This window comes from Thrips palmi, unplaced genomic scaffold, assembly GCF_012932325.1.
Source record: "Thrips palmi isolate BJ-2018 unplaced genomic scaffold, TpBJ-2018v1 HiC_scaffold_11, whole genome shotgun sequence".
NCBI lineage: Eukaryota > Metazoa > Arthropoda > Insecta > Thysanoptera > Thripidae > Thrips > Thrips palmi.
In genome coordinates this window covers 838,508-849,122 of record NW_023144622.1, presented here as the reverse complement: position 1 = coordinate 849,122, position 10,615 = coordinate 838,508, and the positions used below count along the sequence as shown (strand labels likewise).

General features: G+C 47.3%; 3 protein-coding genes across 5 annotated transcripts; 1 reads left to right on the top strand and 2 right to left on the bottom strand.

The window, feature by feature from the left end:
* Positions 1-84: 84 nt before the first annotated feature.
* Positions 85-2,257, top strand: LOC117639225 (cAMP-dependent protein kinase catalytic subunit 1-like). Its single transcript, XM_034374683.1, has 3 exons — positions 85-1,745; positions 1,832-1,952; positions 2,229-2,257. The coding sequence occupies exon 1, from the start codon at positions 109-111 to the stop codon at positions 1,258-1,260; it is 1,152 nt and encodes a 383-aa protein (XP_034230574.1). The 5' UTR covers positions 85-108; the 3' UTR covers positions 1,261-1,745; positions 1,832-1,952; positions 2,229-2,257.
* Positions 2,258-3,008: 751 nt separating this feature from the next.
* LOC117639229 (endoplasmic reticulum resident protein 29) lies at positions 3,009-5,764 on the bottom strand. Its single transcript, XM_034374689.1, has 4 exons — positions 5,539-5,764; positions 4,822-5,044; positions 4,580-4,748; positions 3,009-4,489 (listed from the first exon to the last, which is right to left on the bottom strand). Exons 1-4 carry the CDS (start codon positions 5,635-5,637, stop codon positions 4,252-4,254), a joined length of 729 nt encoding a protein of 242 aa, XP_034230580.1. The 5' UTR covers positions 5,638-5,764; the 3' UTR covers positions 3,009-4,251.
* Positions 5,765-5,937: 173 nt separating this feature from the next.
* LOC117639227 (alpha-tocopherol transfer protein-like) lies at positions 5,938-9,140 on the bottom strand. Of its 3 annotated transcripts, none has more exons than XM_034374685.1 (7): positions 8,871-9,140; positions 8,622-8,789; positions 8,350-8,506; positions 7,146-7,398; positions 6,615-6,725; positions 6,286-6,394; positions 5,938-6,213 (listed from the first exon to the last, which is right to left on the bottom strand). In XM_034374685.1, exons 1-7 carry the CDS (start codon positions 8,962-8,964, stop codon positions 6,134-6,136), a joined length of 972 nt encoding a protein of 323 aa, XP_034230576.1. In that variant the 5' UTR covers positions 8,965-9,140; the 3' UTR covers positions 5,938-6,133. The 3 variants fall into 3 exon arrangements, with proteins under 3 accessions (XP_034230576.1, XP_034230578.1, XP_034230577.1); XM_034374687.1 differs by lacking the exon at positions 8,350-8,506 and adding an exon at positions 8,540-8,552 and having other exon boundaries at positions 8,637-8,789; XM_034374686.1 differs by having other exon boundaries at positions 8,637-8,789.
* Positions 9,141-10,615: the final 1,475 nt, after the last annotated feature.

Sequence of the window (10,615 nt, the reverse complement as noted above, 5' to 3'; positions counted from 1 at the left end):
CTTCCCGCCCTTCCACAAACTTTGAGCGCAAACGCATGACAAAGCCGCGCATGGCTCGCACTCGCGCATAGAGAGGGCCGCGCCGCCGTGCCTGGCCGCGCCTCGCCGATGCAGGACTTCCCCGCCGTTGTCGCAAGGCCATGCCTGGCCATGCCTGGCCATGCCACTATGACGGACAGAAATAGGTTGCGCGAGATTGAAAGCAGCGCTTCCTATCGCAGCCCTCCCATCTTATTCAGAGACCTCGACGCTTACTTTGAGTTCCTGGCCACCTGCAAGAGGGAGTTCGACGCCTCGTGGAGGCGAAAGTGCCCGGTGGGCCGCCTGGAGGACTGGGACCGGGTGAGAACCTTGGGGTCGGGCTCCTTCGGTCGAGTGATCCTCGTCCAGAACAGAGACACCAAGCAATTCTGCGTCATGAAGGTGATGGAGAAGGCCAAAGTAATCAAAATGAGGCAAAAGAACCACGTGCACGACGAGAGGCGAGCTCTCAACTACGTCAACTTCCCGTTCATCGTGTCCCTGGTCACGTCGTTCAAAAACTTCAACTACGTGTTTCTGGTGATGCCGTTCGTGCCGGGGGGCGAGATGTTTTCCTACCTGCGTCGCGTTGGCAAGTTCGGCGAGGACCAGGCGCGCTTCTACGCCGCGCAGGTCGTCCTGTCCTTCGAGTACCTGCACAACGTGGACCTCATCTACCGCGACCTCAAGCCGGAGAACATCCTGCTGGACGACAGGGGCTACGTGAAGCTCGCCGACCTGGGCTTCTGCAAGGTGGTGAAGGGGCGCACGTGGACGCTGTGCGGCACGCCGGAGTACCTGGCCCCGGAGCTCATCCTCAGCAAGGGCTACGGCAAGTCGGCCGACTGGTGGTCGTTCGGAGTGCTGCTCTACGAGATGGCGGCGGGCTTCGCTCCGTTCCACGGCTCCGAGACCATGCGGACGTACGAGAAGATCGTGGCGGGCAGGTTTCGCACCATCCCGCATTTCTCTCCGGAGCTCAAGGACCTGGTGGAGAGGCTGCTGCAGGCGGATCTGTCGAGGAGACTCGGCATTCTGAGAGACGGGGTGAACGACGTCAAGAGGCACGCCTGGTTCCGGTCCACCAACTGGCTCGCCCTGTTGAACAAGCAAGTGAGAGCTCCGTACGTACCGCGGTGCCAATCCCCAGGGGACTCCAGCAACTACGACGTCTACGTGGAGAGGGAGCTGACGACAGCCAGTCAAGACAGGTTCCCCAACGATTTCATTGACTTTTGAGAGGACGCAGTCAGGACGCAGTCCCATCGCACAGAGTGGTCTTAGAATGGTCTTCGAAATGTCGCGCGATTTATATCGTTAAACGCCTGCGACGCCTGTCCGAAATAAGCCACCGTCTGTCTTTGCCGGCCATTGCCCTCAAGACCTCAAGAGCGACAGATTTGAATTTGGCGGTTCTCTACGATTCATCAGGTGCACCAGGACGTCCCCGAACCACGCTTCACCAACACCGGAGGTGGACTCTTTAACTTTATTTATGGTAAAGCGCCAACAATTGTTTTACAAGAGGATGACCTGACGGCGAACCCAACTAGAAGTTCTCTAGAAGCGTTTCTCCAAGGAAACGGCTTTGTTCAAATTTCTCATAGTCTGTTACGCTTTTGTTCTCATAGCCCTAACGTGTCTTCTGCTAGCGAGTTGTTACGTCATTGACGGGTAATTGACCATCGTCCTGACACTGACATTGACAGGGCAGGACTTTAAAGGTACACGAAGGCATACCCTACAGTTTGATCGCTCTTTTGTCAGACTGTGAAAGAGACTCAAAGGTCTTTCTGTTCTGTTCAAACAGCTCGACACGGTGCGTCTGTCGAAAGGCTCCACGACTAACCTCTAGATTCCTGCAGCCTTGTCTGCTCTCTTGCGTCAGCCGTTCCAGAGACGGCGAATCCAGCAGTGTTCATTCGTGTCAGGTGAGCAATTTCGGTGCACAGTGTTTCTCGATTCTGTTTCCGTCTTCGCACTGTCAAATACTCTCTTACTGGCGCACCCAAGAAACCTGCAAGAAGTGCCAAAGTGCCCAGGTCTATCTTCAAATTTTTCCCTCCATGTTTATGGCCTTGTCCTTCTCTGGGCCTTGTCCTTACCTTTGAGCCCTGCACTCATCTTCTAACGAATCTTCACTTATCGATTATTAGCGCTCCCTTCATGTATTTACAATGTCAACTTGTTATTCTATTATTTTTTAGTTGCGGTACAGCATCACAATGGTGAGGGGAACTCAAGCACCTATGATATTTGAGGAGTACGAGAATCGGGAGACTTTCGTTGAGAAATATCAACGCAGAATAGTACAAAATCCGTTCTTGTCAGCTGGTAAGTTGCTTTGGCGTAACAAAATGTGTTTCATTAAATTATTTGTGGTTTTTTTTTTGGTGATTTATTAATGTTATGTTTTATTTCTTTACTAGGTCTTTTTGGTTTGTGCACAATGTTAGTTGTGGGAGCTCGCAAGTACAAAAAGTTACGAGCTGATGGCATGTCACCATCAATTTTCCTTATAAATTTAAGAGTAGCAGCTCAAGGAATGGTTGCAGGTGCTTTAGGATTAGGGCTGTTGTCTCAGTATTTTAGTGAAACAGTTATCTCATCAGATAATAATTCCAAGAAATCATGATTTGGTGCCTGATTTCAATCAGTGTTAGGTATTTATTTTGTAAAGCCTCAAATTGCGGACCCATCTTAATTTTATGCAATGAAGATTGATGATAGTGTGCAATAAAGATGGCTTATTTCTTGTTCTATTCCTAGGAATCTTTGTTGTGCATTGTTGCTATGGATACTAAAATGTACATATATGTTCAACAAATTTGTTTCAGTTACATTTATTTTTTTACTCTTTATGAGCCTATTTCCTGTGTTTTAGCCTTAAAAAAAGCAAATATTTTGCCCTTTCCTTATTGTGCAGTTATGTTCAATTGTTACCTGAGGAAATGCAACAAACAGGTCAGAAAAATTTTATGTGCAGATGAAGAAGCAAACTGTTAGACACTTTATTCTCGGAAATGGTAAACCTTTTAAGTTTTGGATCATGTCAAAATAAAATTTACATGAAAATTTGTCAGAGACTTTAATTGCAAATTCCCTTTTGCACAAAAACACATGCAAGAAAGGTTCACCACAACCCCTGCCCATATACTTAGAATGAAACAGCAGAACTGGAAGATTCATTATTAATTTGTCTATAAAGTACAGAGCCAAATGACAAAATTGTTTCAAAATTTCAGCTGGTTTCAAGCTATAATAACAATGGAATGAATAGCACAGAGAAAACTTTCACCAGTAGCATTCTCCACGCAAGCAGCATGTGGCTTGAGCTATATCACAGTTAATACTTGAGGGAATGGTACAGTTAATTAAATCATGCTCAAATGCACAACAGGAAACTTTTGAATGAGCGACACCACCCAAACTGCCACTCGCCTAGGGTATTTGTAAAGCACTCATTTGCTTCCAGGTAAAAGTAACATGCATAATACAGTATATATTACAATTTTGGTTTTTATCACAGAAAACAATAATATACAGGCCAGAGGCTGTTAAATTATGTGTGTGTTGGAAACATTTCATATTCCATAAGTAATGAGTATCACTTCATAATCAGGTCCACTGGAAAAATAGAAGAGAAAAGAAACCCAAAGAAATAATATGGACTGGAAGTTGCTCCTTTTAGACATGATAAAGGCAAACCAATACCATCATTAGGGTAAAATTGTTTTACCACTTGATCAAACTGTTTCCTTAAGTCCATGGTCTCAAAAATGAGTGTGATTCACACTAAAGTTTACAAGAGTGCTATCAAACATTCAATAAAGACAAGTGCTTTCACTCTGCCAAATTCTTTTCATTTCTCTTGGATGAAGAAAGACAAAAAGAATACATAAATACATAAACAATACTTTTCTTTGAAAAGGAAATCCGATTATTGAATTGCAAATAAGGGACTGAGAAATTATTGTCAAATACATTCAAAATGCGTACAAACAAATCAATTGGCATCCATGAGTTACAAAAAAAGGACATCCAAATTTTCGTACTCAAAACTGAGCTATCAGTACAGATGTCTGTCAGTGGCAGAAGTGGAATGCCTAGTGCTTATAGAAAGATTCCTTCATTGATATATGGAGGGTTTTCATTGCACTCAGTCAATATTTCAATATTCCATAAACAGAACAATGACTTAGAGATCTTACAATAAAGGAATAAAATTAATTACAACTCATCACGGAAGGCTCGAAGAATATTGATCCTGTTGCCCATATCAGTCTTTTTAACATCTGATAACTTTCCAGTTAAAAGTTTGTTCAGACGCTTCATCTCGTCATCAATAAATTCTGAACCCTTTTCAACCATTCGCTGCATCATTTTCACATATACTTCACCTGTTTTTCTTTCCTCGAGTTTTTCAAGTCTGCCAACAAGACCTTGAGCCTCACGGAGAATCTCTTTCCTGTGACAGAAACACCAGAAAATATAATCATGAACAACTGGCCACCCTTGCTATTAACCAGGCAAAAACATGAAATGATAAAATAATTACCTTGAATTTTCATCTTTGGCAACTCTGAACTTAGAAGCAATTTTATCAAATGCCTCTAAACAGCCAGGCAGACCAACATACTTGCCAGACTTTGTCCGAATGAACTGGATCAAATTTTCGGAAGTGAAACCTTCCTCTGTGGTCTCTTCAAAGTCTATTGGTTCTTTGCCTGGAGGAAATAGAAGCACATTTAAATTAAATTGTTTGCACCAAGACAACAAATCAAACACCAGATCACTCACCTTTCATAAACAGTTTCACAACAGGGAACTGTTCTTTGTCGATCTTAAAACGCTCAGCAAGATCAGAGTTTTCCTTTTCTCCATAATCTTTGACACCAACTTCTGCGATCAATATATCTGCTGCTTTTGCAGCTTCAGCCATTTTGGTGAAGGCTTCATGCTTGGGTCCGTAAGGATATGCAACGTCAAATTTGATTAAGGAGACGTCAAACTTGTCAATTACCTGAAACAATAATTATGCTTTTGGTAAACATTGAGACGTAAAGCCTGTTGAATGCGAGCTTAATAATTTGTTCATTAGGATATTGATGCCAAACGAAATAAAATTTAATTTTAAAAATTAAAGACGAAGTTGAGGGGTGTAATAAAATAATTTTTGACATGGTTTAAAATGTGCTGTAAATGTTTTGAATTTTTTGAACGAAAGAGTAAGTTTGAACGCTTTGTTTTGAAATGAAGGGATGCTTCAAACCCGGGATGAATGGAAAGAATGTCACGTCATTACAAACGTTAAGAGAAAAGGGAACTATATTAAATTTAATTTTGAAATAAGGATCTGCTGACAAGAAAATATTGCCAATATTCCAGTGCTGTCACATGCTGTACAGGTTACCAGCGTTGGCCGCACGCCATTGGCCCACGTCATCGCTCCAGCCAATGGGAGACTGCCGCCTCGGCCGCGCACCGGCTCCGCTTCGCACTCCCTTCCCTTTTTACCTTATCAAACGTCCAGGAGTCCAAAGCGACGGTCCCCATGCCGAGGCTTTCCGCGCATAGCTCCAGTGAAACGAGCAGCAGGACGAGAAGCCGACTCATCTTGCAGCTTTTCGGGTCCTTCGAGTCCTTCGCTGGCTTGTTGTGGTTCGGTCCGCTTGCTGTCTGCTAGAGCGTCTGCTCGACCGACACCGCCGCCTGCTTCTGGCTGCGCTCGTCTCGTCGTTCGCACGCAAGCGCGAGTGGGAGGGGAGGGGAGGGGATGGGCTCGGAAGGGGAGGGGAGGCAAGGGGAGAAGAGGGAGAGGGGAGGAGAGATAAGCCAGCAGGCGGGACTTCCCTCTTCCAGTGTCAACGCTTTTGCTGTGCTTCGGTAGGCGAATAGAAGAAATTGTCGTCGACGGATGGAAATGATGGAATTCTTTATTAAACGATATAAATCTTACAAATAGATAGCTCTATTCTAGTGTATTTGATAAGACGGTTTGGGGGGAAATACAACTGACAAAAACACAGTCACGTGAAATTCAACAATCAACAAAAACAAAAGGGCTCGTGTGTGACAAAGCGACAGGGACACGACAAGACGTTATGAAGGTTCAACCTTTACCAGCCAGTGCTTCCGTGTGCTGCGGGTCCAGAAGGGAATCCACTTCCGCTAGAAACGTGTCAGTGTAACCTGCAACACCGACGTTCTCCATAGGGAAAAAAAGTGATGACTTCATTCGGCAAGAAAAAAACAACAACGTACCTTGTAATTTTTCTAAGGGAGGTAGGAAACCTCCGTAATCTGCAGGCAAACAATCCTTCGGAATGAACTCGTGGAGTCCAGCCTCCTCCTCACTGGTATGAAATTGAAACTAAGAATAAGGAGAAAGGAATGAGTTAAAGGCAACGAATATTACTCGTCTTATGGAACGCGCAAACCGTTTTGTTAAGTTCAGGCGCGTGAATTAAGTGGGTCACGATGGGGAGGGGGGGGGATTTGCCCCCAGTTGCAAATACTTAGGCAAAAGGCAAAAAGAGCCCTTCCTCTTTTCTAGTCCTAGAGACGCGCCCGTACAGTAATGTGATACCCACTATTGACGTTAGCTCCTTGTTGATGAAGGGCCGCAGCATCTTCATGATGCGGTCCATCAGGGTCGTCGTGTTGACGAAGTGGATCCGCTGCATCCTCAGCGGCAGGCCTTCCTGTGGGCACCGCATCACACTTTCATGCCAAACATCCACATCACACAGTGCAGGCGCGGATAAATAGGAGGCGCAAATGTTTTTTTGCGAGGGTTTTCGCCGCAGCCATAGCACCTTGATAGCCGCCTGAAAGGTAGGCAACAGACTATACTTGGCTCCTTTAAAGAGAGGAAAAGTGCTACTGTACTTCAGCGGCCGTTGGGCATAAGGGCGTAAGTCACATGGGAAACCCATTGAAAATTGGTTTGTTCTGTCCGATGATCACTCGCTTCACCCCAGCCAAAGGCCGCTCGTTCGTTGGTGCGCCTGAGTGCGGGCCACTCTGCACACATGAGTACTAGTCGGTACTAGTGATTAACTAGTACCATCATGTCACCACATCATGTCACTGAAGGGATCGCAAGGACTTGAGGTGCCCACCTGCAGATACTTGAAGATCTTCCTGGGCAGCCGGATGCCCCAGGCCCACATGTGGCTGAGCTGGACGCCCTTCATGTCGAAGATGCAGACGTAGCCCTCGGCGGTGGGCTCGGCCAGCACGGCGGCGTCCATGGTCAGGAACTGCGCCTTGCTGGACGAGGAGTACACGAAGTGCGTGGGGTCGGGGTTCCGGAGCGCCTGCACCATGACGCGGAAGCCCTCGGGCGTCTTCTTGGGCAGCAGGCAGAAGTAGCTGCGGGAAGTGGGGGCTGGGTTGTCGCGCGGTTTCGAGGGGGTAAACACTCCGGTGAACCTTGTACAGACTACTCCCTATTACGGGGTATTACACTTGTATTACGCATGTATTACGCCTCGATTTCGTTGAAAAATGACATTTTTTGATACTTTTGGTCCCAAAATGTATTACTATTACGCGTATTACGGCGTACCCGACTTTTCTGTACTGGGTATTACGGAAGTGTTTACCCCCTCGCGCGGTTTGTTTGACCAGAGTGTCGTTGGCGCGCTCAGAGAGGCCGACCGGCAGGCCGGTACACTCTAGTGTCTTACAGAGACAGGCTGCACCAGCATATTCTGGTGGTTTTCATCATGAGAATGAAATTCGACAAAATATCAACCCCTCCTGAGAAGCCCATCCTTACTCGCCCAGGCGCTGGGAGACTATCTTTGTGTAGGAGTTAAGATAGTCTCCCAACGTCCGGGTGAGTTTTCGAGCGCCCCGACGAGTTAGGGTGGTCTCCTAGTGTAGGAGTTAAGATAGTCTCCCAACGTCCGGGTGAGTTTTCGAGCGCCCCGACGAGTTAGGGCGGTCTCCTAGTGTAGGAGTTAAGATAGTCTCCCAACGTCCGGGTGAGTTTTCGAGCGCCCCGACGAGTTAGGGCGGTCTCCTAGTGTAGGAGTTAAGATAGTCTCCCAACGTCCGGTGAGTTTTCGAGCGCCCCGACGAGTTAGGGTGGTCTCCTAGTGTAGGAGTTAAGATAGTCTCCCAACGTCCGGGTGAGTTTTCGAGCGCCCCGACGAGTTAGGGCGGTCTCCTAGCGCCCGGGCGAGTGGATGGTTTTCTTAGGAAAGGTCGATATCTGTAAGGTGCAACTAATTTTTAGAATTAAGTTACGAAGCCAGCTGCACCACCATAACACGTAAGACCGTAAGACTTTTGCAGGCCAGGCTCCGCCAGGCTCACCCGATGCCCTTGGCCCGCTGCACCTCCTCGCAGTGCACGGAGCGCTCGGTGAACACCTCGGGCGTCTTGGTGCGCACCGACTCGTACACGCGCAGCACGGTCTTGGCGTGCTCCGCGTCGCCGCGGCACGCGTGCAGGAACGCGACGAGCAGCGAGTCTGGACAGGCCACTCAAGTCAGGGAACCCTCACCTACGAAAAACCACTGAGACGTCCAATTGCGAAGTCAAGATTCCGACAAGCGTTTTGACTGTCACCATGCCACTCAATTTACAGTGGTGGTGCTCACCGCCGATGTCCGGCAGGACTTTGTTCTCGCGGCACCAGGACCGCAGCCCCCTGACGTCAGCCGCGGTGATGTCCTTGTTCCTGGCGAGCTCGCCGTCCAGGCTCCAGGCCCTCGCCTCCGCGGCCATCTTGCGAAACACCTGCTCGATTCCGTCTTGAAAGGGAAAAGCGGTCCGTTATCCACCTCGGATGCCTCGGAATCCCCCCTCCCCCCCCCCTCCCCGCTCGTCCTTACCAGTGCCGGAGTCGACGGCGTCCTCGAACAGGTCCTGCTCCTCGGCCGACTCCTCGTCGACGGCCTCCTCCACAGCCCTGCGTGACCCGCCCATGCTTGCTGCTGTCACCAAAGGCCACGCATTCCCTGGCGGACGGGGGCCGCGAAAAAGGAAAGCTTAGTCCGGTATTCGAACCTAGGTCAGTGAACGACCTCGCCTCCCACGCGCGAACAAGGCACTGTGCGGCGGCGGCCGGTACTTCGCCACTGACACACTGGTCGCCGTCTCACTATCAATGGCCACTGCTACGCACTCTGGAGATAAGCACGGCAGCAACAACAGCAACAACAACACAGCCAGGCTCGCGGCGCGAAACCCTCGCCAGTTAGATAAGCGCAGCGAGCACAAGCAGGGCGGCAAGCTGGTGACAGGCTAACGTGAACAACTCAAGCCGGCCGAGCCCACTCTGTCCTCACCTATGTCTGCCTGTATTGCAACGCGCGCCGGCCTGTGCGCCACACTGCGGTCGCCGCCCTACAAGAGCCAGGCCGCTGGTGACCGCTGAATCCACCCCGCCCCGCCCCACCCCACCCCACCCTACCCCACCCCACCCCACCCCTTTTCCCAGGGGGTTCGCTGTTCCCCTTACCGTCCGGCCGGTGATCCTGTTAGTGCCTCCCCCATGGAGTAGTTCCCCGGGTGACGGGGAAGGCGGAACTTGAAAGAAAGGGAGTAAAACGATCCGATACACTTTCAGATTCTCCTTTATTATCTCAAAAAAGAAGGTCAACTTTTAACAGAAGTTTCTTACAGTGTCCCCCCTATTGGTCGTTAAGATCCCCCCACTGGCACAATAAAACGATTAGACACTAGGATGACGCAATGATTTTCGTTCATAGCTACATACTTTTAGAGAGCTTGAAAATCAGTTAAAATTTTGCGAATAAATGAAGCCAAATTGGTACATTAATTTAGCTTAAACTTTAGTCAGCATTTTGAACAAAAAAAACACATGAAATGAACAACATGAATAATAGATGATGAAACATACAACACAGTCTGCTCTCAATACCGTATATACACACATATATACATATGAAATTCAAGTCGTTAATAATAAATTTATTACATGAAAAGTAGAGTAAGGAGTGGGACTAACAGAGTATCTGGAAAAAGAAAAGACCATATTCTTTCCTTCTTTTCCCGAGAAATTTCCCTAAATTATGGAATTGCACCTAAAATGTAATTCATTGATACTCTGCAAAGGTTTTCTCCTCCTCCATAGACTCTGCAAACCATCTCTCGTTTGCTCCCCTAATGCGATTATGACTTATAGACCCTATTTGAGCTTTCAAAGGAATCAAGCTTCAATCTTGCAGCACTTGAGCACAGCGAGAGTTAAATTTCCCGCCATACAATGGTTCAATTAAGATAATACAAGATTTGTTGTAGTTTATATATGGGCGTGTTTGTAATGCAATGAAAATTTAATTATCAAGTTATAAGGGTAAAAAAGTGTAAGCCTTAATTTTAAAACAAAGTAGTACAAAAAAGAAATTCATTTACAAAACAAAAAACGTCTACAACGACTACGAACAGACCAGATAATACAAAAATAATCACAAGTAGTTTCTCATTTCCACTTATAAATAATGCAACAACATCAACAGCTGAAAGCGCACAAGTTTCTCCGAACTAAACGAGCAGACACCCTGTGGCTCAAATTTGAAACCAGGCTTATATCGCTTAGACCTAATAACACGTA

Excerpts from the sequence above, each read along its gene's own strand:
- LOC117639229 (XM_034374689.1), bottom strand. The coding sequence starts at position 5,637 with ATGAGTCGGCTTCTCGTCCTGCTGCTCGTTTCACTGGAGCTATGCGCG. Across the intron at positions 5,045-5,538 it reads ACTCCTGGACGTTTGATAAG|GTAATTGACAAGTTTGACGT; the intron begins GTAAAAAGGGAA and ends TTATTGTTTCAG. Across the intron at positions 4,749-4,821 it reads TGTGAAACTGTTTATGAAAG|GCAAAGAACCAATAGACTTT; the intron begins GTGAGTGATCTG and ends TATTTCCTCCAG.
- LOC117639227 (XM_034374685.1), bottom strand. The coding sequence starts at position 8,964 with ATGGGCGGGTCACGCAGGGCTGTGGAGGAGGCCGTCGACGAGGAGTCG. Across the intron at positions 6,395-6,614 it reads ACAAGGAGCTAACGTCAATA|TTTCAATTTCATACCAGTGA; the intron begins GTGGGTATCACA and ends CCTTATTCTTAG. Across the intron at positions 6,214-6,285 it reads TCCCTTAGAAAAATTACAAG|GTTACACTGACACGTTTCTA; the intron begins GTACGTTGTTGT and ends TCGGTGTTGCAG.
- LOC117639225 (XM_034374683.1), top strand. The coding sequence starts at position 109 with ATGCAGGACTTCCCCGCCGTTGTCGCAAGGCCATGCCTGGCCATGCCT.